The sequence below is a fragment of the Apis florea genome, unplaced genomic scaffold (genome assembly GCF_048593485.1).
Source record: "Apis florea isolate Af1SG1 unplaced genomic scaffold, ASM4859348v1 contig_3325_pilon, whole genome shotgun sequence".
In the NCBI taxonomy this organism is placed as follows: Eukaryota; Metazoa; Arthropoda; class Insecta; order Hymenoptera; family Apidae; genus Apis; species Apis florea.
The window spans coordinates 181395-208691 of NW_028256738.1; the positions used below are offsets into that span (position 1 = coordinate 181395).

General features: G+C 40.6%; 1 protein-coding gene across 5 annotated transcripts in view; it reads left to right on the forward strand.

Annotated features, from left to right (window-relative positions):
* The window catches only part of nolo (ADAMTS-like no long nerve cord), a 189040-nt gene that overhangs the window by 156062 nt on the left and 5681 nt on the right, over positions 1-27297 (forward strand). For all 5 annotated transcript variants that reach the window (XM_012491503.3, XM_031918903.2, XM_031918906.2 and 2 more), the window contains 7 exons: positions 7366-7507; positions 8380-8512; positions 14544-14646; positions 15697-15795; positions 23181-23322; positions 23500-23593; positions 26335-26726. In XM_012491503.3, the coding sequence (XP_012346957.2) occupies positions 7366-7507; positions 8380-8512; positions 14544-14646; positions 15697-15795; positions 23181-23322; positions 23500-23593; positions 26335-26726 (1105 nt within the window). The remainder of the gene's footprint in view (positions 1-7365; positions 7508-8379; positions 8513-14543; positions 14647-15696; positions 15796-23180; positions 23323-23499; positions 23594-26334; positions 26727-27297) is intronic.

Below are 27297 nucleotides of genomic sequence, written 5' to 3' on the forward strand. Positions count from 1 at the left end.
AATATTACCGATTCGTCCATTCCAACGTCCATTTCTACGTTCAGACGCGATTTTTTTTTTTTTTTTTTAAGCCTCAAGGCTCGTTTGACGAAAATAAATCCGTTTCAACGTTTTGGCAATTAAACAATTGATAACGAGGAACGGCTTATCATATTTCGTTATAATAATATCAGCGATACCAACGGATGCTTTCGCTTCGAATATTATTTAGACTATGTGAAACATTAGCGAGAGCTACATCAATATTTAATATAAATACGATGCATATGTATACATATTGAAACAGCTTATTTACCCATGGATACACGGCGTAGCCATAGAATAATACAATTGCCATTGTTAATTAAAGGTTCCTTCCACGTTAATTATTAGCACAAGCGTAATAATGTTGAAAATATTTTCATTGGTTAAAATGTCTTTCCCCGTGTATATTTTTTGTTATTTTTGTTACTTGTTTATAAATTAAATTTATTGGCCAGAACTTTTTTCATATATGAACTTTTGACATACATTTTACATATGCGCTCATAATTTAGTTGATAATATATAGTTAATAATATAATATCAAACATTGATCAAATAAACAATCCATTGTACATATAAATTGTTGTTGCGTTGGACAGTTAAGTTGGATACATGATATTTTTTTTAAAAATAGAAATATTTGTCTATATCAAAAGTACTCGACGAATATCGATCAGTGATATAGGTCTGTCGTTAGTCAGGCATATGTGCACCGTAGCCATAGTTGGTATATTCGTTGGTAAATTCGAAAAATTATTATCTCGATTACCGGGAGAATTTTGAAAGTAGCGTGCTGGTAATGACAACCTTTATAAATGAAATATCGGTTTTTTGGAAAATAATAAACACAAGAGAGGAAAAATTAATTTTTATTGGGCGTTTTTATTCAATGTTACACGCGCTCATGAAATTTAATAAAATTTTGGTGGTTTCATTTGCAAGTTTTCATCGTGTCACTAAATATACGTTTAACTCGTTTGTGTACACGTAATACGTTCAAAGCCGACTTCATTTTATCTCGGATGCAGATGTATCTTTGAAATTTGCACAGGATAAATTCGCGCGGAATAAAATCAAGATTTTAGCTTTTCGTTTTACGAAACCATATGTTTTTTTTTTTTTTGAAACACTTTGAAAATATACGGAACAACACATACGGAGAGAAGAAAATCGAAGTCGGTATGTGTACGTTTATCGGAAAAACGGTCCGTATTCCATCATTACACGAACATTACTCCAACGTTACACGTATTTTTATATGTAAATGCGTATTTACATTTTTACAACGAGCTTTACTTTTTTCATTTACGCATAAAAACTGTCGCCTTTAACGAACATTATTTTTCCCCATCCATTCACATCTCCTTCTTCACCTCTTCGAAACAACTTCCTAATTTATATTCCGACTCGAGGAATTCTGGAGGCAAGTCGACTTCGAGAGATGATTAATTAAAAGCAGAGATCGGACTTTTAAATATGCGATCGTAGCCCAGGCCCTTGGCTCGAGATTACGGTGAAAGCGTCGGTTAAGAATTAAGTCGCAATTGCTGTATCCCTTGTCGAAACTTGGCGAGGAGGAAGAAAGTTCCGGTGGAAACTCGAAGAAATTTGCTCAGGTGGAGCCATACAGTGTGCCCTCTATCCTCTTTACCAAACCTCTCTTTCTTCTCAACCGGACTCCAAAACTTATTTATAACTTTTAGTTTTCTAACCATGATTGTGCGCACATTTTTCCTTTTTTTCCTTTTTTTTTTTCTTCTTCGGCCAAGGAAAATGCGAGCTAACGAGGCGTCGTCCGCTCGTCCTCGGCCAATATTTACCATGGGTGCGTCGAGACGCCCGCACTTCTCGTCCATTAAGTTAATTCGATCTTACTTTACACCGTTGACGACTCTGTGTACCGAGAAACAGGCTATGTCGAGAGGGAGCTACTTTCGTCGATTAACCCCTTAAGTAGTTGCAAGCTGCCTTAAGTCTGGGAACACCAACAGAAGGTAACGTTTACCAATATTGATATTGTTTACCGCTTCGCCTACCGAGCGACTGAACACGATGGATGCCTTCGAAGGATATCGCAAAAATTCCATTGTATAAACATTTTCGTTGAAAAATAATGTAACATGTAAATGGAAAAATTTTCACGTTTAAAAGAATCAAAATTCCAGGAAATTATAACGTAAGAATTAAGAATCGAGAAAATACTATGCATCCGCAAGAAATTCGTGTATCGGGAGGAGATGGAGGAAGAAACTAGAGAAGCGGGGACGAATCACGAGTACGTCTAAGGGGGCGTCAAGAAATAATTAACGGGATTTCATAGCGACGACAGTGGCGGCGAAGTTGGAAGGACAATATCTAATCAGCAGACGGGTCCACGTAATTAAGCACTAACCGAGCTCTGGTAAACGCAAACTGGTTTTGCATTATTAAAGCTCCGACGAGCTTTCCCTTCCCTCGCATTGGACACGCTCGATAAGTGCACGACGCTTTTGTGCTATCGCGACTCATTAGAGTTTGTCTTCCATCCACGGAAATTCCTCCAATTGTTTCGTTTCGTGCGCTTTTCCACGTGTACGCTCGGATAACTTGTAACGCAAATCGACCCGCCATATTATCCTACCCTTGCTCCAGTATTTTCGTGTTTCGGTAGTTTGAGTACACGCAAATTTTATTGTCATCGTACAAATTTATTCGCTAATGTTTAACACTGTTTATTTCAGCTCGATATATTGGCCTTGTTAAACTTGTATTTTAATCTATAAATATTATAGATTTTATTATTAAACGATATATATATTTTAAATTTTAGAGAATTATTTCTCTTCTTTATTCTTCTCGAAAACGATAAAGGAAAAAGGAAGCAAAGGATTAATAAAATTCTTAAACATTCTATGAATAATCCTAAACTTCCAACTTTTTGTCCATATTGTTGTATAAATTAGATCAATAAAAGGGGATATAAAGAATAATAGGATGAAGAAAATTCATAATTATAATAATTTATTCACAAAAGTTATAGAAGATAAATGCAATACCCTTGATTTCTGCATAATCGTGTCTCGAGAGAGAGAGAGAGAGAGAGAGAGAAAGAATCACGAGTACCCTTCTGAAGATTATTCCGGTACAATACGAGGCTCATAATATCCTCTTCGTTCTAAAGAACAACTCGATGCAAATAAAAAGAAAAGAAAAAAAAGGGAGGGGGAGGGGGAAAAAAAGAAAAAAGAAATTAAGGATATAGAAGCGATTCGGTGGCTCGATGATAAATTCCATCGTTTCAGTGAAACCGGGCAGAATAAGGCGGACAAAGTGATCGAGTCCGTCTGCACCCCGGGAAATCCCCATTCTCCCCGGGAAACTATGTTAAAAGGCAGAAACGAACGTAGAGAAAAGAAGGTCTGGGATGGAGTGGTGGTGGATAGCGAAGTGAGAAGGGGGATGAGGCGCTCGTGGCGGGGAAAAGAGTGTATTGAGCGTAATGGGCTAACTCCGGTAGATGGCAAGGGCTGGTGTGCCGACTGCCGAATGGAACCTTGAAAGCCGGTTTGAATAATTGAACTCCAGTCAAATTTACGTAACGAAATAGCCGAGAGACGAAAAGTCGCGGAAATCGCGAGCGATTTACCTTTCGGCCAGGATCTTGTTATCTAACGATTGGATAAAGTGACGGTCGGGCGAGAGATTTCTTTTTTTCTTTTTCTCCCCTCTTTTTTACACGCGGAATATCCAAGTGGAATAGGTAAATATTTAGAAAGCCATAGCAGAGGGGTAGAGAACACCACAGGAGAATAATTATCCTCCTTTCTAAGCGTTCGATCGTCAAACATGGAATTCCATTCGAAAGAAAGAAGCGCGCGTTAATTTATTCGCGAGTTTCTCCGCGGAATCCGATGAATACCACCTCGGTGGTGTTTCAAAACGAGTGCTCATATCTCTCGTTTCATAGACGAGGCCATTGGCGAGGTATTTACTGGATTTAAAGGTATTATTTGCACGGATCGAGCGTGGATAGTAAGCATAGCCAGAGGGAGGGAGGAAGAGATCGGCGCCGTTTAAGTTCCACGATATTTCATTTTGCACGCCCGGCCGGCTGCCCGTTTCTCTTGGCTTGTTTACCTAGAGAAATAACCGGTTGCTTCGATGGTCCTATCCTTCAATTACGGGGCTCCGCTCCAGGTTTCCACTTCTCGGGCAAAGTAAACCTAATCCTGAGCGCCCGTATTGTGTGTCTCTTCCGTTCTGTTTGCGCGCTCGCGCTCGCGTGTGCTGTGGACACAGTACGTACATGTGAATATGTCATACGCGTGCGACCTGTCCCTGACAGAATCTAAAAATCTTGGTCCGCTAGAGATCCGCCAACTGGGAGAGAATCTCTATGAATTTTTTAAACGTCCAAAATGGGGTTTCGAGATAAAGAGTTATTTTCAATTTATTCTCTTCGCCTCTATCGCTCGATTGATTTCTATCTTCCTTTTTTCTTTTTCCTTTTTTTTTTTTCGAAAGCACTCAAAAACCTCTGACCGAAAAGTGTATTTGAAATGTAGATTGCATTTGAAAAAGTAGCTTTGAAATAACTCGCGTATTCAAAGTATTTGTAATTTGATTTATTCGTTGGATATACTTGCTTCGATTCAAACTTTCGTGAAATAAAAATGATCGGAAATCTTATCGTCGTCCTCGTCGTCGTCGAGGCTCGAGTGCGCTCGATTAAAACCGCTCTTCGAACGACGACGAGTCCTGAGATCCTATTTCGTAACCGAGGTTAAACAGTCGAACCATCGGAATGAAAGGGAAAAAAAAAAGGGAAACAAGGATGGTTGAAAAAATGGGGAAAAAAGGTTGTTTCGTGTTGTTAAAATCGCGTATCACCCAGATTTAAACTCCATTCGAAATCCCGGTGGTATACACGACCTCTCACACGGCTGTACAATGGATACACACGTGCATCGATGCACGGTGGAAAGAAAGGTCGCGGAACGAATTCGGCCTCGTGTAAAATTAAATCTCAATTCGTCCTGTCACGGTATCACCGAACACTCGTTCGGTTTCTATTCGATTTCTCGAGGCTGTTCGAGCTTTTTTTTTTCCTTTTCCTTTTTTTCGAACCAAAATTGCAACGCTATTCGATGATTCCGTTAAATCATAGTTGGCGCGATTAAGTAAACTTTAAGTTCTTTCTTTTTAGTCTTTCCCTTTCCTCTTATTTTTCTTCTCCAACGCTCCTTTCTCTCGCTTCTTTTGCTCCAATCCATTTTTTTCTCTTTTCTTTTTTTTCTTTGATGTATTTTTTTTTTTTTTTTTTTTTTGGTCCTTTTTAAATTTCTTTTTCTTTTCTTCTCGTTGAGAAACATGATTCACCAAAGTTTCTTTCCAACGCGAATTCCGCGAATGGAACGTACCTTCCAACTGTCGAAGAATTTTCGCTGAAGTGTAAATGCTGTTTCTAAATGCCGGCGTACAGCGAACGTGTTCCCGATGAAAAGACACGTTGCACCAGCTTTTGCTTAAGCGAGACAGGGAATTGACAGAATTTCTCGAAAAATTCTTGCTCGATCGTTCCAATTGAATATTAGCCATTCGGAAACTCGCTACATGCGCTCTTCCATTCCACCCATATTGGTATCGCATTTGAAGAACATGCTCAAAGTATCGCATCTAGGTATATTGAATTCAGTCAGCACACAGGAATTTATATTGTACAAATTTATATTAATAGAAAAAAAAATTTGGATTATTAAATTTTAGATAACTTCGAGTAAAAAATAGGGGGTAGGGTAACAAAAGTGATCCGATGTAAACATTTATTCAAATCGATCGTAATCTGACAAAAATCTTGGATTAACCCCGTCCCAGATCGACCAGGATCTCGTTAGGCTCGTGTCTTCCCTTTTTACCATCCCCCCATCCATATCCTTCCTCGTCTCGTCTTTGGCTGGCACCTTTACCACCAGTTTCGTTCGCTCTTCTCGCCCGGATAAGGGATGAATAATGTACTTCCCGACCTCGGAGCAAACCTCCATGCAACCTGAATGACAAATCAGTTTGCCGTCCGAGCCAGGTCACGAATCGACGTCAGCTTCTTTTTCTTTTTTCTTTTTTTTTTCCTTCTCCTCCTCCTCCTCCTTTTTCTTCATCTTCTTCTTCTTCTTCTTCTTCTTCTTTTTTTCTCCACCTCCTTATTCCTGAAAAGTGGTGCTGCATTTGTACAAGACAAGCAGCAGTAGCAACGGTAGCAGCAGCATCAGTCGCATTCAGAATCTGGAGAGTGACATCCAGCACTCCATCTTTTTTCGTCTTTCATTGATTAATCTTTCACACTTTGACGCTTCGACAGACTAGAATTCCACGACACCTGCTATCATTCTATTCGTATTCTATTTACGGATAAGAGTGAGGCGTTGATCGACGTGTACGAATCGTTCCTTCCTTTTTCGAGAAAAGATGGGAGGGAGAAGAGATTGACGAGAAAACGACGTGTTTTACATTATCGAGACGAAAATTTGTTTACCGGCCCGATACCAAGAGACCGAGTTAGAGTTCTAGTTTATTGCAAATCGAACCTCTTCCCAAGAGTGCGTGACATAGAGCAGGATCGTCTTTAGATTATACGCCCTCGAGGACCAATCTCTTTGAGTCGCTATTAAACGGAGATTTAACGTGTACCTTCGAGTTTAAGTACCGATTTACGACCTATTTGTCACTTATCTACTTGATCACGCATCGATACTCAACGATCCGGAATCGAGGCAATCAAAAATCAATGGTGGAAATGATTTCCACCCTTTTATATGTCCTTTCATTCGAAGAGAAGAAGACTTATTGCGAGGACGTTGATAAATTTAATTGCGGGAACGTTCGTATCTGGAAAAGACATTTTTACAGGCCAATTTTTCTCAAGTAATTCTATCTAAATATGCAATGTAAATAATAGCTGAAGGTTTTAACCACTTCTTTGTATTTTAACCACTTCTTCTTTGTATTTTTTAAATTTGTTCTTTCTACGTTTCATTTATTTTTGACTCGTATTACTTATAAAAAAAAAAAAAAAACGATTGCTAAATTGCTAAAGAGAATTATTCTACGAAATGAAAAAATTATTTTATCAAAAAATTTAGATTGCACATCTATTCCTGCAATCGATTACAATTCAGAATTAAAAATTTTCAATTATTATCTGATCGCAGGTCAGTGGTACATGCTAATTAAATGATATCACCCTATATATACATATATGTATATCACGAGGTATTTCACTGACCATAAACGCGAAGACAAACGGGTCAAAAGAGAGGGGTTTGGATGAACGTAATATTAATCAAGCCTGGGTGATTTCTGTTTCAGAAAGTCGGCTGCGACCTGCGAGTGGGCAGCAACAAGAACACGGATCCCTGCGGAGTGTGCGGAGGAAACGGATCGAGCTGCCAGTCGCGATACTCGTGGAGTTTGGAATCGATATCCGCCTGCTCGAAATCATGCGGGGGAGGTGAGTGGTTGGTTACGAAGTTCATTCGGTTGAAGCACTTACAATTAGTTCACCGCCGGCTAGTCCATTTACATCGAACCTGGGAGCAATGAATTCTAATGAACTTTGAGCCCCGCGAATCGTTAAACGCTTACCCTTTTGCCGAAATTAATAACGGCTACTTAAACCCCTACGTTTCCCCACCTATCATCGTTGGAACGTTTGCGTCGTGATTGCTTTCCTCCTCGAGACGCTCGAAAAATTTCGATTCTGGTTGTTTTTTTAGACAGAAGAACAAGTGTGAAAATGTAACGAGAGTTACGTCGATCGAAGAATTTTATTTTTCCTGTTTTTTCCTTTTTTCCTTTTTGCGATTAAAATTGAAACGATTTAAAATGAACGTTCGGAATTAAGTTAAAGGTACAACTTTTGTAAAGTAGAAAATGTTATAAAGATTTAGAGAGGATATATTTCTGAAATGGAGATTCATCGTCCAACAGAGAGTATTTCATGCTCTCTATTGTCCTGAATTTAGCGATCATACATTTTTATAAACACATCTTTTCGCCTGTCCACCAAGGATGGAAATAAAAAGCTTTATAAACGATAAAACTTTATTGAAAAAACGTCACTTCAATGACATTTTGCTCTACATTTTAGATTGGAACGAGAATAACAATAATCTTAGCGTTAACGGCAAACAGTTCCTTAAATAATACTACGTCAGATTCAATCAATAGTCAATTTTACTTTTATTTCTATTTCCTAAAATAATATTGTTAAAATATTATCACATATTGGATAAGATCGCGAAGAAAGATTTCATTTTTAATTTTTCAAGCCTCGCTTATCTTTTTCCGATCACGAGCTAAAATACGATTCTCCCTTCTCAGGCTTCAAGATTGCCATGGCTGTGTGCAAGGCTATCGGCCCAGACGAGAGCGTGGTAGATGACAGCTATTGCGATCCCGACAACAGACCAGAGAAGACCCTGATGCCGTGCAACACGCACCCCTGCACCGCAAAGTGAGTACTTTTCGCCTTGACGTCTGACCTGCGCGCACGCGTCAAAGAACGCGGATAATTTTTTATTCTACAAACGAACACAAAGACCGCTCCGTTTTGACAAATTGTTCGCCCATTTTTACGCGCGTCATGGATCGCATTCGTTACAAAAAAGTAGTTCCATCGAGGCCAACGAACGTTGATCCTCCGGGTTGTCTGGATTTCTATTCATCTCTCTTCCACGATCATCGTTGCGAAAGAGAATCGATCTGATATATTTTCATTCGATAACTTTTTCGATGGCCACGATTTGATGATTCAATCTTTTATGGTTACTTTCTACGATGGTGTTAATGTTACTTTTATTAGGATAGTAAGGATTTTCTTCTGTAAATGTGTCTAAGTTTTCTTCACTGATCTCCATTTCTTGGAGATCTTGATTGTTGAAACCACGTTGAAAATGCAACGTATCGAGCCGGACTACCTCGTCTATCGGAATGTATATACTCGTAATCCAAACGCTCAACATTCAATTAAGCCGCGTGTCTGGTTTGAATTCAAACCAGTGGTGAGGAACTTCATTAAAGCTTTTCTAATCGCGCAGACTCGAGATTGAGCGTTTCGATTTTACGATCGGAATGTTTGTCTCGTGGAACACGTTCGCGCAGCTGCTCGAAACACTCGCGTTTTCCACGTGCTCCATTCGTGAAATCGGAAACTCTCCCACTTTTGGGGATTAACGCCGGCCAATCTTCCTCTCTCGCCAATTTCCCCGCCGCGGTCGCGGACAAAGCAAGCAACCAACCAGTCCCGATTATTGTTAGACAATCCGTGTCGGTGATGGCGTGTACGTGTGCACGCGTAGAAACCACGTAGAAATGGGCGATACGATGGCGGCCGACGTGGGCTTGCAATATCGGGGTTCGATGGGGCGAAGCTTTCAAACGGACTGAACGGCCATTAGTCGACGGAAAGAGCAAAAGTCCGAAAAGCTGGGCCTCTTTCTGAAACAGACTTGGAAAAAACGAGCCTCCACTCGAGAGACACCCTCTACGTATCCCTTATCCTTCTGAACACTTTGGCTAGAATCGTTTTCTGAATATCGAAACGATTTTCTAACTTCGTGCTATCGATCCGAGTAAAATTACTTTTCTATCGAAGTCTTAGTCAAACGTGTTACGTTTATATCGTTAATATTATTGAATACGTGGACCATGAAATGTTGACACAGTTTTATGAATTTTGTTGATGCATCGAGAGATTTCTTTTCTTTTTATTTTTTTTAATCTACTTTTCGACATCTACGAAGTTAGAGAAAGAGAAATCAGAAAGTAGTTTCTTCTTATTTTTATCTTTCATCCTTAAATATTTCTTACGCTTTTCATTAATTATTGCAAAAAAAAAAAAAGTAATCAGAAAAAATAACATCACGATGCCCCTTCTCTCCATATCCTTCATCTTAGAACTCATTTCACGTCATGTGCATTTTTCATTTTCTTTTTTTTCTTTTCTTTTCTTTTCTTTTTTTTTTCTCCATTCTTTTCGACTAACGTCGATTCACATGTCACGGTCGAAAAACCGTGAACGAAGAGCCCGGAGGAACGAGAATTCTCCGACTGTCGGACAAACAATTCGTCCGGCGATATGGGTGTTTTTCTTACAAGCAAACGGCTCGTGTCGACGTAAAGCGCGCTTCTTCCTACAGAGATCGCGATCTAAATCGTAAGAGTAACTCCGCGGTCGAAACGATCTACCGGTCATAAAATACCAGAACGATCCGACTCGAGGATTCCGTGTCCCTGAAAAAGTTATTTAAACGAATTGTTCGACTTTTATGCGAATCTTTCCTTCACGGTTGTTGGGACAACCCTTCGATTCTCTCGATCATCCTTGTTGTCCCGTGTTCTCGCCGACGTGTACGATCCGCGTAAAGAAGAAATAAGAATCAGTTTATTTCAGCTACATTTCCATGTTCGCAAGAATGTGTGACTTGTTCTTGCCTTGCTATCCCCGTGATTCGGAAATTCGCGATAAAATTGGTTGGATTCTCAAAAATATACGAAACTTGGGAATCGAATGTAAAAATTAACGATTATTAAGGTTTTTTTAAAGAAGGAATATTTCTTAACTCAGAAATATTATATTATTCTGTCTGTTGTATAGAAAAAGTTGTTAGTTTACTGTTATATTCTTCTTTAAAATAAATTTCAACAGGGGAGAACAGGAATAGTTTGAAATTGCAAGTTCGGTATGTAAAGTTAGGTATGAACGAAAAAACATATTTATTTCTGTGATTCACAACATGATCGTTCGAAAGGGTTGAAATTGTTCGCGATAAAGCGTAACGATCGGACGGGATAACGAGAAAGGGGAAAGAGAACGTCTCGGGGATATTTTTTCGAGGACATAATCTTAGTTCTTGAAACGATACGGTTTGTTCTTTGTCTGGGTAAAGGAAAAGAGGTATAAAAAGCGACGCTTTAAAGCTTGAGAATCGTTTTCCAGACAGGCAGACACTACGTCGGCCACGAAATTTGGACGAAAAAACTCGCCGTGAACCATTCTTAATAGATACATAAAACGTAGCACGTTGTTAAAGCGCGATCTATATATCGATTCTTTTCCTTTGCGATCGAAATTATGATTTAATGTCCACGAAAATCTAATGTAAAAGCTTGAAATCAAATTAATTAAGTCTCTATACATTTTACAATCACTCAAAATTAATTTCGCTTTATATGTAAAAAACATGAGAAGAAATTATAACATTGAATTCACTTTTTGTTTTATCCCAATATCTCTATCGATTGCCGAGATATAAGAGTTCAAAGTGTCCAGAACATTTAAGACAGCGCAAAAATTATGAATGGATCCGCGCGACCCACTAACCTACATTTCTTTCCTGGAAATGCGTACTACGTTCTTCTAGGAATCACGTCTGGTATTTGTTTGGAGTTTAAGATAGGTCAGTGAGGCAAGCTGCGAGCGAGAAGCCCGAATAAACGATAAAAACAGAGATGGCGAACCATTAAAAATTATCCTTTTCTTTACACGACGATATCTCGGGAACCGCAAGTCGTATCGGAATAATTTAAAAAGCATTTTAAAGAGTAAGATTCCACGCTTCTGATGATCTTTCATTCGTTGACGAGAAATCATTATTTTCGGTGTTATGGTGGTTCAAAGTTTTTTTAATTTTAATAGGATTTTAATCGAGTTTAAGATAAATGATTATATTAAAATTTATCTTTTCTTTATACGTGGTAATATCTCAGCAACCGGAAGTTGAAATAAGTTGAAATAAGTCAAAAAGCGTTTTACAGGGTAAAATTCCGCGTTTCTATTTCGATCTTTCATTCTTTCATTGACCGAAAGTTATTATCTTCGGAATTATAACGTTTTAATTTTAATCAAGTTTTGAGATGAATTAAATTTAATGGTAAATATATTTATTTTTGGAAATGTAATATTTACTAATGTTAAAGATTCTAAATTTGATCCTGTATTCGTTTATATTTTTAGATAAATTTTACCTTTAAATTTTACAATATTCAGAAGGATAGAATTTTTACATGTAATTCTAATTCTACAACAAAGAATTGAAATTTTTAGCAATTTTGGTGAGAAATTCATTTCATTTGGGTAAGAAGCATTACTAAAATATTTCTCCTATTTTCGTCGAAATTTCAAGAACAACAAAATCAACTAAAGCTCAATGTTTGAAGAAAAATATCTTGTCATCCTGTAAATGGAAACGAATTTTTTCGTTTCTGACGCCACAATATTTCTCGTCTCAACCGTGAATTCGCACTCGCGCATTTCAACCAACTCGTCTCGGGTAGAAGTAAAAAGGATGCCTTTTACTTTCAGTAGCGGAGCATCGAGCGCAAAACGAATCTTTTCCTAATGCTTCAGAATTTTGTGCGGATTTAGGATTGTATAGTTTCGTTTTTACTTTCGCCCGATACACAAAGGCAAATAACAACGTTCACAAGCTTGAATTATGAAAATTCCACCGAGTCCTCGCTCTCTTCGTTGTTTCCGGATCGCTGTTTAACGTTATTATACGCAAGCTAAACTTCGCCTCTTGATGCACGTAACCAAGAATACCACGGTTAACGCTGCACCAACCAGAATCTCAAGTGTCTCAGATTACTCGAACTATCGTTTAATTTCCAACAAGAGGAGAATCACGCGATTGATTCGCGCCACATTTTCGTTCTCAATCCTCAATAACAGCAATTCCTTAGGGAAGAAAAATTACAATTTATTTCTTTTTTTTTTTTTTTTTTTTTTTTTACTTTTCACATTAACGTAAAAAAAAAAAACTCAAACAAATACATATAAAATTTAAAATCAGTTCGAACTCGAATAAAATTTAAAATACCTTATCTTAGTATTCTATCGAAGTCTATCTATCTAGTCTCCCGTGTTAAATTTTACAAACCGAAAAGGAACTCGATAAAATCGTTCTCGAAATAAAGTTACAATCGTCGTAATTGGACCATGAATAATTTATCGAACGTCGCTCTTCGTTAATCGGAAATATTTGTGTTACGAAACGAAGGGACACGGCGATTGAATTCACGGCGGAGTGAATTCGAGGGTGAAAAATCGAAACAAGGAGTATCGAACGAAAAGGGAGGCGATTGCAAAGGTTGCAAAAGTTGATAAATCAAAGATGTAGTAGGTCTCGTCAACGTTAAATTGGTGCTAATTGGCCGGGCCGAGAATTTAGTTTAATTCGGTTCGACCAGACCGTGCGAGTGGTCGACGTTTCGGCCATCCCCCAGGAGAACCGGGGATTTCTAAACCGCTGCCTACCCGCAACTGTGTATTAAGCCACTGAATACTTCAGCGGCTATTATTCTATGTCGCGCTAGGGATACAGGCCCAATTAAATTCCATTAAGCGTTTTCCGGAACATTTGATGATTAATCTCACGATCTCTCAGCTACTAACATCGATCGATCAGATTTGCGTACAGAGATTGGCTATATAATCCGCGCAGACTGAGAGAGAGAGAGAGAGAGAGAGTAATTGAACATGTGGTTGATGGTTCTACGCCGTAGGAGGGAAAACGCATATATGTATACGTATATTGAGTTTCGGTATCAACGAAACAATCGATCGGAATGGTAATTTAAATTAGAAGAATCGAATTGATGATAGAATATCCATTATCGAGCGTTTGTTTTCTTAACGTTACAATGGTTTTTTATACTCGAATAACAGAAAAAAAACAAGAAAAAGAAAAGAAAGAAACTGGGTGAACGTATCGACGTGTATTTACACGCTGTTCTATACAGAAACGAGAACAAGTCGGCGAGTATCGAGGAAAACTTTCGTGTTAGTGGCGATCGATGGATTCGTCTGGCCATCCTTGAACATTTTCACCTCGCGAACACGCGATATAGGGGAGATTGAAAGAGTCCATGGCGATTAACGTATTTTTATTCGCATTCTATCATTTCTCAAATTGACGCACGTTTGTTTTTCTTCGTGATTCCGATCAAATCGTGTCCCGAACGATTTGTATATGAGAAAATATTTAGACGTTAAAAAGTGTTTTATACGTTTTATTTTATCGATTCCAAGTTATCGTGTGTTCAGCATTGAAAAATTGCAATCAAAAAATTCGAAATCGAACGTGTAGAAAGCACAATTAACAACATTGTAAGTATCGATCTTCGATGTACCCTCATCTAGGATTTGCACGCGAATTTTTTCAACGTAAAAAATCCCAGCGGTATCAAAGATGACTTCCAACTGAGCGACAGCCCGAGGATAGGAAAAAGTCTCGATTTTTAATTCGGTTGTCGAGCTTTTTCGCTTTTTCGAATGTACGCGAAAATGGTGTAATTCGGTTTGTTATCGAAAAAAAAATTGGAAAAAACATTCGTTCACGAAACAAATATTCTTAACGTTCGCAAAAAAAGGAAATAACGATATACGAAGCTTATGAACATTGGCGGAACGTTATGTAACAGACCTATATATTCCTCGATTCCAGCTAAACCAGCATTTGAATTGATTCTTTTCACATTTCTAGATGGGTAGCCGGCGAGTGGAGCATGTGCAGCGCTAGCTGCGGGGGTGGATCGAGGACCAGAACTATTTTCTGTACCGAGGAGAACGGCAATGAGACTACGAAGGTAAATAATAGAGGCCGAAATAAAGATAATTTAAATATTTCCTTTATATTAAATTCCGGGATTTTATCCGTTCCCTTTTTTTGTTTTTGCCGTGGAACAACAACAAGTATACAGCTTCCCTCCGTCTGGCGCCGGAAGAATCGATCAGATTTTATTTTCATCGTATTCGCGACGAGGAAATCTATTCGGTTTCTCGCGAAATTTCAACGTCGCGTCCACGGGATTTATGGTTAGAAAGAATATATACCTTTTCGAGGATAGGATCGAAGCGAGCCGTGATAACGATAACGTAATCGAAAATTCGACCCACTTTATCTCCGGAATCTCGTTCCACCGTATCGAATCTTTTATTTTACGGGCCGTATAATTCGCCAGATCGAACTCGAAATTCTCTAATATAAATCCCCAAGAGTCCGCGCGAAAGGAGTTGCACCTAAATAGGTTAATAATTTCCTTCGTCTTTGAGGCTTTACGACGCGCTCGCGATCTCTGGAATGACTGGTAGAATTGTCACAGAGATACGTGTCTATCCATCCATCTTTCCGCCCGTCGTCCATTCCTACGTCGGCCCGGCAAAACCCGACGAACCCTAACCCAGTTCGGTTCGTTTAAACTGCAAGGGCCGCTCGCGGTTCCCCGTCAACCACCGTAAAATCCTCTCATCCGAGACTCGACACAAGAGCGGCTGGGAACACACGTACCGCTAGAAATACGTATGGTTAGACACGATGTATCGTGCACTGCGAGGATTTGCATCTTCTCCTACGCTGATCCCCCTGTACAGTTCCTCGGCACCGAGTGGATGATATTTTCCCCGGTAATGGAACACGTCACGTGCGCCATATAAGAAAATATAATGCGTGCAAAGCGTGTGCGATCCGTGAAGAATGACGGTATCTCGAAGTGGTGACAATTACTCGAAATCGATTCGAGTAATGATCGAGAAAAGAAAAAAATAAGAAAAGAAATCTGTTTCGTTTTTTTTTTTTCTTTTTTTTTTTTTTTAGACCAATAATCCAAAAAAGAAACTTTAAATCTTTATCGTTTCAGTTACCCGACCACAAATGCAACAACTCGCACAAGCCTCGTAACCAAGAAACTTGCAACACCATCTCGTGTCCCATGTGGGAGACCAATAAATGGAGCGAGGTGAGTGCAAAACAATCTCAGGTATACCTGCACCCATCGCACGGCGCGAAACGAGTAGGAGGAGCGTTTAAGCGTGCAGACAGACCTTGGAATCGTTCGCCTCCACGTTCGGAATTTAGGGGTCCGCGAGATGCTAAAGGGGAAAGGAGTATTTATTGCCACCTAGTGTGATGGCCTTTCGACCCCCTACAGAGGGTTGAAACCAGACCAATATTTATTATCGTGTCAAGACGACTCCTTCATCGGCGAATACTCTCTAAATCGATGGAGTTATGAACTCGTTTCACGCACGCGTCCAACGCGATCTTTCTTCTTTTTTTCCATTATGAACGTCATAATATTCATTTTTTCCATTATACTCGAAAATCGAACGTTTTTTTTTTTTTTTTCCAAATGGAAAGATTTCAAGTCATGCGATAAGAGAGCACAATTTCCCATCGAACAAGCGCAAGGGAATAATTTCTATCCGGCGGGATTAACGTCGTTACGCGAGTTAGACGGACCTTTTGTCTCTTAAAAGGACGTTAACGGGCTTCGTGGATGAGGCAGACGAACGTGTAACCTTTCTCTATCTAGTTATATCTGTCTATTCGTATCAGGAAATCCGATTTCCTCCGGGAACAGTAAACAGGTCGGGCTGATTGTTGCAAAGGGAAATGAAACTCGTTCTACAATTTGCTTTGTGCGAGCCAGATGTTTTGTTATCGCGTTTCGCTGCGGGTTAACGTTGGCCCAAGCAGCCACGGGAATGCAATTTTACGTTTCTTCTCTTTGATCAGGGCAAAGTTTTGAACGATGTCAGTCGAATGATTTCTATATATATATATATATAGAAAAAAAAGAAAAAAACGAAGAAAAGAAAGATAAAACGATTACTCCTCCTATATATATATATATATATAGCTTTATACTAAAGAATACTATCTTTGCCTCGTTACGCAAAAGTTTGAAACGATGAATTTCCGATATATTACATGATCGATCGTAATTAATTACATAGAAATATTTAATAACGTCAAAGGGAATTTAATTAAATTAAATTCGTTCGATTTATCGTCGAAATATGCATTCGAAATTCTCTCCGTCATTTCATTCAATCGAAATAAACTCCAAAGTTGCAAACTTGGCGAATGTCCGTTAAAAAGGAGTAACTCTCAAACCGAAAACATCGTCGACAGCAAAAGCAAGAAGGAGAAGAAGAAGAAAAAAAAGGCAACAACAAAATTAGCGGGTCGAGGGGACCATCGTTCAAAGTCCTTTAGAACTCTCCCTCTCTCCTTCCCTCCCTCCCCTTCTCGGTTCGCCAAACGGTGAAACGAGCCACGAAACAGTTTCCTTCCCGCCAGTAATTTTATATCCGGTCCCGCTCTTCTGTGGTCGGAAACCACTTAATTTGCTCAAACATTTTTACTCACCCTACCTATCCTTCTCCTTCTCTCTCTCTCTCTTTCTCTCTTTCACCTAACGACATTAACGCCTCGGCAAAGCGTCGCGAGTAAACCCAAAGAACTTTCCTCGTCTGGCCTGTCGCGCGCCAGAAATTCGCGTTGAAATCGGATTTTCACGAAACTGAAGGAATTCGACCGAGCATAACCACGCTACCGCGGATTCGCCAATAATCCGCGAAAAAGGCGACATGTTTGCTAAACGCGTTAAAATGGAATCAGACGAGGATAGATTTTCACCTCGACGATATTCGAGGCGTGTTCTTCAAACCTTCCTTTTCGAGATAAATGCGCACCCTGGTTACAGCACCTCGCTTCGTCCTCCTTCGTCTCTTCCTCCAAGTGTATCTACGCGAAATTCCTTCTTTTACCGCGCGAGTCTCCCCTTTCTCCGCCGCTTGTGCCCTCTTCGCGCTCTTTCGGGACTCTTTGAACACGTTCCAGGCCGCATCAGCCGTCAAACAGAACGATTTAGTCCTCAAATAACTTTAGTCCTTGCTCTCTTCGATTCTCTCCTCCTCCTCGAATTTTCTCTGCTTCTATTTCGTTCTACTTCTATATCGCCTTTTTCGAGATCCTTGGCAAAAAAAAAGGTGGACACGCCTCTCTCCTCGTGAAAGAACGTCCGTGTCGAAAGGGTAAAAAAAATACGTAATTCTTGAACGACGGAATTTGAATTTGGAAAAGGAGTTAAATGAAACGAACATCCTACACGTCCTTATTAAACGTAAAACTTTCGAATCGTAGATAGGGATAATTGAATTTTGCCAGCAGTGTCACGTTGCTGTCATTTTAATAAAACCGGGTACGATGGGATGCATGAATTACGAGAGACGGAGAGAAAAAAGAAAGGAGAAGATTCGCGAGTGATTTTGCGGGACGTTAAACAGCGAGACATTTCGTAAGGGTTGAAAGGCGAGAAGCCAGGAGCGAATAGAAGACAAACGGGAGGGGTGGAAAAAAATAGTGGCGCGATAAGAGGTTCGAGAGGAGAGGCGGAAGAAAGCGAGAAAGGCGCACGAAGAAGAGGGTAAGAGGGTGCATTCTCGTGGAAAATGCCTCTCGTTGCTCGACGAATTCATCGTTGCCGATTGCATTCGTGGTGGACACACAGGTGCACAGACTGTGTCGCGCGAATACAAGCGCATATACATACATATATATATATATATATACGCGAGTGCAAATCGATTCGAGACACGGCATCAAGAGGCTGGCCGCCAAGTGCGTTGCAGTTTGCAGCATGCACCACGAGTCCATGACTTCACGGGTCGACAGTTAGCACCGAGATTCGTACGCGTTCTATCTACGCGTAATAAATACGATTCAGATACAGAGAATGTAGATTGTAGAAGGTTCGAACGACATGGTGGCGCCTACGGGAGTTTCAGGGCTCGTTTTGGCACGATACTCGATGACCGATTCTCTTTCTCTCTTCTCCTCCCATCCCTTCGTAGTTTCCCAACTCTGTTTCCACTACCATTTCTTGCCTCGGTCGGGCAACCGTGTGCCCTGAAAAGCGCGATATCTGCTGGAAGCATTCCAGACATTTGGTTTCGAGGACGTCCGATTTCATGCGTTTATGGAAATTTAAGTCCCGCTCTCCCAAGCCTCTTGGATTTCATTCCGATTCTGTTTCAACTCGATGCATTGAAAACTTTTCGTACATTGTCGCGGTTATATACGGGCGTACGATAATTGTGAAACTTGGACCTGGTTCCGTTCCCCGATTTCTCCCTTCTAGTTGGCCACGATCCTTGTGGAGGAGAACTTGGATCTGTGAATGGGAGTAGTGCGTAGGAAATTAGCGCGAGTCGTACAAGGATTTACGAGAGTTTCGATTATATAGCAATTAATATAATAGGGGCCGCCCTTTCAAGAGAATTACATCACGAGAACATTCACATTCATCGAAGAATAGACGTGAATACGACACCACGTTTCGGTGTGAAAGAAATTAAAGTAAGTTGGCGGAATAACACCACAGGGGAGATCGTTTCGTTTATATTCAGAAACAAACTGGTAAGAAAGTTCTGGGAACGATAAAATTTTACAACATCGTATCTCAGGCTGCCAGGCGCGAAACAAGGGTGAAGCAAACGTTCTCGAATGCGATGGCCTGGGCAGAAAAGTGACTCGATCCCCGCGCCTCTGCTTGATGCAACCTCTCGAGGAGCATCGAGGAATAAAACTGCAATAAGAGGTGCAAAGAGACGCAACAATAAGGGACAAGTTGTACGAGGAGCTCGTGTTTTTCCCTCCTCCATCCTCCCGCTCTTCTCTACGCCCCCTCCCTCGTGGGGGACGAGCCAACTTTCCATCCGGTGCGCGCGAAGTGGGAAAAATCAACGGGATTCCCGACGGGATTCCCGGCCAGGCAAAGTTATGCTTTATTCATGAGGATCGCTAAATGCACTCGCGCATCTCAGACTACGTATTTATTACTGTTACTCTCCTTCGATACAAATAAAAAGCGCGCCGGTATTTCGAGGATCGTGCGGACTCATAATGGTTGGTCGGTAACGACGAATCGGAGCTTCGTCGTTTTCCAGCTCCGGGAATATATTTCAAGATTCGCGTCCTCGATAGGGAAGAAGAAGGATGGGGATGGGACAAGGGGAGGGAAAATTCCCGGGTGCAAATTGAAAGCTAAATTTCGTTTCCTGTTCCACTGTTCCGGAGATTACCGGTTCGCCTCCGTGTCTTTTCCAGTTTATTTTCTCCTTAGGCGGAGTGTATACGTTTCTCGAGACGTTGTTAATTTAATTCAGTTCACAACGATGAATGTGGAATTTGTTTGGCTGTTAGATCCGTAGAACCGAATGGAGGGGCACGTTTTGTCGTGAATGGAAATTTAAGACGTGAATACTCGGAAGAGATAGGGAAACTTTGCGACACGCGTATGAAAAATACGAATGTTGAGGATCGAAGTTCACTTCAGGCAGGGAGGGAACGGTGTTAAAGTATTCTGGACATTGATCTTCGAGATGGAATCGTTGAATGATGGCAGGGTGGTTTATTACGCACAATAAGGCTCGTGGGGTGCGAGGAATCTAGTCACGTAGGTATATATGAAGCAAAGGGTCCATATGATTTATGACGTTTCATTCCGCGATCGATACGAACAACGATCGCCTTCCTCGCTACGCGAGCTCGCAGCTGAATAAAGAAATCGTAAAACTGTGGTGTACTAGAACGATATTTACCACAGCTACGCCTTCATCTTTCACCGGTAAAAATGGTTACGGGATACCAGAATCGAATTCATAAACTCGAGTCGAGGAAGAAAGTATTCGGGTCAAAAATCTTGAAATCTTCGATGAACTACTCTCGTCGATTTTAAAAAAAATAAGAAAATCGCGCTTTTGTCAGACATGATAGCAAAAAAAAAAAAAAGGGAGGGGGATGATGAGATGAAAAAAGATACGAAAATATCTTTAATCACGTATAAGGAAAAATGTGCGCAAGCATGATTTACGGTTCATCTCACGCTTGATCGATATACAATGGTCTCGGTATGGCTGATGAAGGAAACGGTGCAAGCTGCCAGGAGGCGAGGAGATGGCGTCGTTGGTATCCTTTTGCCAACGATACATAAAGGCAGCCCTCTTATACCCGTCAGCACGGTAATGATTTCATCCGAGGCTGCGAGAAGAGGGAGAAAGAGAGAGAGAGAGAGAGAGAGAGAGAGAGAGAGAGAGAGAGAGAGAGAGAAAGGAAGAAGAGAGGGTGAAAGAACCAGCACCGGAAGACAGGAATTGATAGATTTCTCTCTTTTGTGAGCTGAGGAGCCATGCAAATATTGAACTGAAAGCACAGGGCTGCTTAAAGCATTTCCACGATATCGGACCTCCTTCTCGATGCTTCTTAGTAGAAGGGAGGGCAGGGGTGAAGGAAAAGGGAACGCAAGAAATATATGAGACTCGGTAGAAGTTGAAAAACAGAGAAAGGAAATGAGGGAGCGGGGAGGGGGAAGAGAGAAGACGAAGTGAAAGTAAGTAAAGTGGAACAAAAAAAGAGAAGGCAAGAGAAGAAAGGGAAAACAGTGATTTTGCGAAAGGATGAATCGCTCGATGGAATTAAAGTGTAAGTGAAGCAAATGGAAAAACAAAGGGGATGAAACGAAGCAAACGATGGATAAAGTGGATGGATAAAAGCGGGGAGAAGGAAAAATATCAGAAATAAATAGAGGAAGGATAGACACGAGGAATAAGGTTAGAAGCAAACAATAGGGGCAAAGGAGAAAGCAGAGTGGCTAAGTCGAATGGATTTCCGCTTTTCTCCTTCATGTCACCTTTCCACCTTCGACTCTTGAACGATAGCTTCGATGTTCGGACTTTTTGTTCGTTCCCTCCATCTCACTCACGCTTTTAAACCGCTCAGACCGTTCCCAGTTCTTACTTTCCCGATCAACAGACTTTATTCTGGCTGAGAGAAGCTCGAGACTACCATCGGCACACTCTGCCTTTCGACTCTTTCTCCGCGACAATCAGCGCGCTGAAAATGGTACCTGCCACCTCGTAGATTCGGCTACGATTCGAAATAAATCTGATCAATTTCGGATACAAGAGTACGCAATAAGGAAGTAAGTTATCTTGTCTCAATTCGATCAAACTTTTCAACTCTCCTTCCTTATTTCCTCGAATTTTTTTCTTCGAATAGATTTAAATAAGATTTAAATCAAAGATTCAAATTATATTATAACGTTAAATATAACTTGACGATAATACCAATTAGAGGAATAATCGAAATAAAAAGATAATCGATTATTCTTCAACGTATTATCTCAACGTCATCGTGTTTTCTGAAGATTCCTTTCAACTAAAAGACTGAAAAGTAAAGTTTTCTATGTCGGAAACGATCTACGGAAGCAATTACTTCATATCTTTCGTGACAGGAAGCAAAGAGGTCGGGCCACTGTTCTTTGTTTCCGGATTTACAACACGGTGAGAGGAAATTCGTTCGATATTTCTGCATGTCACGTCGCGTGTACGTGTAACCCACACATTCAACCGATAATGAACCAAGAAATTCGCTTCTCGAAACTTGAAAAATGTTTCAACGGCGTTTCTTTCGCGCTTAATACGCTCTTTAAAAGCTTACTTATAGAAATAAAATAAAATAAAAAAAAAAAAAAAAAAAAAAAAGAAATTGAATAAAGAGCAAATGTGTCGCAAATTGCAATTCAGCATAGAGGCGAAAAGGCTCTGATTATTTTTAAAAAAAATATCTTTATCCGCCTTTCTTTTTTTTTTTACTCTTTAACATTCTGCGGCATACACCTCACCTCGATAACGATCTTCGAGGATTCGAGTCGCTCTAGAAGAACCTTTTAAATTGTTTGAACGTTAGAATGGAACTTTGCAAATAGCAGTTAGTATACGAAATTAGATTCCACAGTGGCGTCACGAAACTTTATTGTTCCTTCGCTCTGCCTTTCCTTTCTCGCGTTTTCCTCTATTTCTATGGACTTTATCCTGCACCTACTTCGGTATTATCTCGCTTCGTATTCCCTTCTTACCGTGAAAACCGTGTTCCAACTAAACCTGTTCACATTGCCCGAAATAAAACGTCGAAAACGAAGCAGAGTGTAAAATGAAAGTTGCCATTTCCATGAACATTTCAGTTTCGAAATGCTCCACTCGCACGATCGACTGGGTTCATAAATTTCGCTAATTTTCAATCTCTATATTATATTTCTTCGCCGTCGAAAACGAGTGCAGAGTGTAAAACGAAAGTTGTCATTTCCACGAACGTTTCAATTTCGAAATTTACTTTACTTTCACGATCGATCGGGTTCATAAATTTCGCTAATTTTCAACGATTCTTATATTATATTTTTTCCTCGTTGAAAATAAATCATCGTTTATTACATTATTACATAACCGTAGACTGATGTTCGCCGCTTGAAACTTATTTTTTGCCAATTGTGATCGATAGTGCTCCAAGACTTGCGGTACTGGAGTCAGGACGAGGACAATCGAATGCAGGGACGCTGTTGGATCGATTTCAAAAGACTGCGATCTCGCCGAACGACCGCACACCGAGCAGGAGTGTAAAACAAATATCCCCTGTCCGATATGTAAGTGTTATAAGTTGCATTTCTATGCACCGGCGTATCGTCATTCCTCGCGTCATACAGGACGATTTCATCGATGGAACCTTTTTTTCGATTTATCACGCGCACGATCCACTTGTCCGACAACCATCCGATGAGTTCGTGGAAAAATATTTTGCGACCGGTGAACTTTCGTTTTAGATGGCGAGGAAATGACGCAGCCGTTGATGCAACCGTACCCACCTCCACCGGTGTCAGAAAAATTGATCGACCAACCGATACCCTCGGAATCCACGTAAGTAACTTCTCTGAAAATTGATAAACACACGCGTGAACACATATATACACCGATATGGTAATATATCGATATGGTATACGTTCGGTCGGGCAGGTCCGTAGCCGGATATTTATAACGTTACACACAGATCGCCTCGTAGAGCTTCTCGTTGCGCTGTCCCTCCAACTTTTGAACAAAATAACAAAACTCGTACAAGCTAGATAGAAAATCTTCCTTCTTAAAAGCATTCATTTCTTGACGTCAATTGGTCTGTCCTGACAGATATACGATCTACTTTGCCTGTGGCTGGTTGTATCTGAGGTATCCCATTACTGTGTCTCTTTCTACTCTCTATCACTTTAACTCTTCTATTTTCTGTCTCTCTCCCCTTTCTTTCTTTCTTTCTTTCTTTTTTTCGTCTTCTTCTAATTCCTTTGATCTCCCTCTTACTTACACATCCGCCCATTCTTTTCGTCTTTTTCTCTCTCTTTCTCTCTCTCTCTTTGTTCTTCTTGATTTCTCTTTCTTTATTTTTCTCTTAAGTTCTTCTTACCTTCCGATTCCTTCCTTGGCTTCCGCCATCCTAAGAGCTCCCATCGCTTCTCTTCCTTTCAAGAAAGAGCAAAGCAAACCGTCCATGTTCCATCGTATCTCCCTCTTCCCTCTGCTTAATGTTTCTCTCCTACTCCTCCTCGTTAACCACCACCGCTACCGCCACCATCGCCACCATTATCGGTATATATCCCTCTTCTTCATCCCCACGTATTCCACAATCTCTCTCTCTCTCTCTAGATTCTTCGCACGCTTTTGTAACTCACCGCAAAGCTGCGAAGTCCAAGGATGCTTCCCCCCCCCCCTTTTTTTTGAACGAAATCAGGGTTAAACGAGTTCTAGAAGCGTTTCGTGTCCTCTCCACCCTCCTCCCAAATATCCCGATCGCTTTCCAACGATGCTTCTCCTTTTCCCACCCCCTTATTTCGTTTATTCACCCTTTTCCCTTAATCAACTTTAGGTTAGACAAATTCCACTCCAGATTACCACACTCTCTTCTTGTTCTTTTAGCGTATATTAGCATTTTCCGTTTTCTTTCTCTCTATCTATCTTAGCATTTCGTAGGCGCGTCAGCGAGAATAATCGTTTCGCGGCATAAACGCAGCAGGAAAAACAATGTGCCTGTCGCTCTTGTAACTGTAATACACGTTGCAACGTGTAATTGGATCTTTCCTTCTCTCTCTCTCTCTCTCTCTCTCTCTCTCTCTCTCTCTCTCTTGTTCCATTCTTCTTTATCCGCGATTGGCCTGTTTTCCGCTGACGCGCAACACTTTTCCAAAAACTTGAAAAAAAATATCTTCGCTTGAAATTTCGGCTAAGCTTTTCTTAGCTTTTTTACTTTGGCTGTTGCTTCTAATGCATTTATGAAGATTATCGAGATTTGCCGTGATTTAATTCTTAGCGCATAACGCGAATGCCAGTAGAACAAGCATTAGCAATAGACTTGCGACCGATAATATTACGTAGACTGATTACAGTTTCGTTCCTTTTACTTACTACCCGATGTTTTGTATACCCGATGTTTTGTTTGTTTTTTTCTTCTTTTTTCCTTTTTTTTAACCTGTGTTGTACCATTGCGTGTATTCTTGTAGGCTTAGCATGCACAATTTAGACCGTAGAATTGTCCCCTTCCTCTCTATCTATCTTTCTTTGTCTGGCTATGCGTCTCGTCAGACGAATTTTACACGAGTTTCAACCAGATTCCATTTCGAGAAAGAGAATCTCGGCCTCTCGTCGGATAATGGTACACGCTGCTTGGTTACTTTCCGACGAGATTAAATAAAAACATTTTCCGGCTCGCCGAATAAACGCCGTTTCCGAGAGAGAGAGAGAGAAAGAGAGAAAAGAGAAAAAAGAGAAATTAGATAGCTACATTCCACGATATTGTGCTACGAAATTATTCTACGTTTTCCATGATGGGCCGTTTATACGAGATCTATTTGAGCGGCGGCGATCGAATCGGGAATGCGTGTAATCGAAACAGATCAAAGCTCGTCGTTACACGAAAGCAAATTGAAAACGTTGTCAGCAAGAAGTCATTGATCGATGGATAAAAGTAGATACTCGTGGATAAATTTGAATGGGCTGTGCGATTGAATCGCGTTGAATAGAAGAGTGCAGGAATGGAAATAGAACGCGCGCGGTTTCAAACATAATCCCGAAATAACCGGCGGTTATTTATCCGATTTAATCGATGACAGGACAGTCGTACGATTCGCTCCATGAACCACGAATAGTTGAAGAATCGATAAATTCTGCGCCGTGAGCATTCGTATTGTGGGAAGATAAAGAACGAAAAGATGGAAAATATTGGAAACGCGTGCAAAGATGCGTGCACTTTTTTGTATTCGAAATTCTATGGAAGTTTACCTTGCTTGATTATTAAAAGTCGGACGTCGAAATCTTCCTTTATGGTTTTTCTAAAAAAAAAAAAAAAAAAAAATCTCGATTCTCTCTTTGTTACATCGCAAACTGTTGCGATCGAAAAGTCGAATTAACGAAATTTGATGTAAAAAATTCTTACGCTCGATTTCACATTCGTACGTGACGAAATAACAAGATCTAACAAAGACTAAGAAATTTCGAAAGATCAAATTGAAACGAAATGACGAGCTTCGTTCCGAAAACGTTCTCGAACGGACTCCGAAAGGAAGGGACCGTTTCGGGTGGAATTTCGTATCCGAATCATCATACGAACGACCCTCCAGGTTCATCGCGGACGAATGGTCATCGTGCAGCGTCACGTGCGGCGAAGGGATCAGGCATCGCGAAGTCCGTTGCAAGATATACCTCGAGTTCAGTCGAACGATCGCCGATCTGCCGGATCGACAGTGCTCGGGACCGAAACCGATCGAGAAGGAGAAATGCGTGATGGCGCCGTGCAATGTGATTGAAAACAGTCTCACCTACGGGATCGACACTGTCGACGACAGCGGATACGCGGAGCCAAGCCTGGCTGACACTTACAGATCATCCTCGAGTGGTTCGAGCGGAAGTGGTTACGACGGTGGGATTAAGGTCGCCCCGGGAAGCGACGTGCAGACCACGTACTCGTGGAAGGAAGCTGGTTACACTCCTTGCAGCGCGACTTGCCTCGGAGGTAAGGGATATTCCATTCCATAACTTGTTTCGAAACGGTGAAAATTAAACGCGTTTAAACGCTCAGACTCGGATAGTTGGGAAGGGGAATTTTGTGAATTGCGTTCAAGTAAAATTGGGACAAGTTTTGGGAAGACTTGAAATTTAACATGGATGGAAATGGAATGAAAATTCACAGGGGAAACAAGAAACTTCGAAAGCGCGGCGACGGGAGCAGGAACGGGGGGGGGGAGGGAAGCGTTTCTTCTGATTGTTCGTGATCCACGAAGGAAACACGTTGGAAATTATGCGATATTCGTTAATGGGGGAGAGGGGAGAGAGAGGGGAGAGGAGGGAAGGAAGACAGTGATAGTGATAATTAAATATCCTTGTTAGCTGGATCGAAATATTTTCTCGTAGCTTGGAAAATCCTTTTAATCGAATTATCTATCTCCCGTTCTGTAAATACTATATTCAACCGACTCTAATCAGCCGCAAACGTAAGTCAGGGAATTATCGGGGATCAGATCAGCAAGGATTAACGGAACGAATCTAGGTTCGTTCCGCATAGAGCGTTTAATTAGCCGGGATAA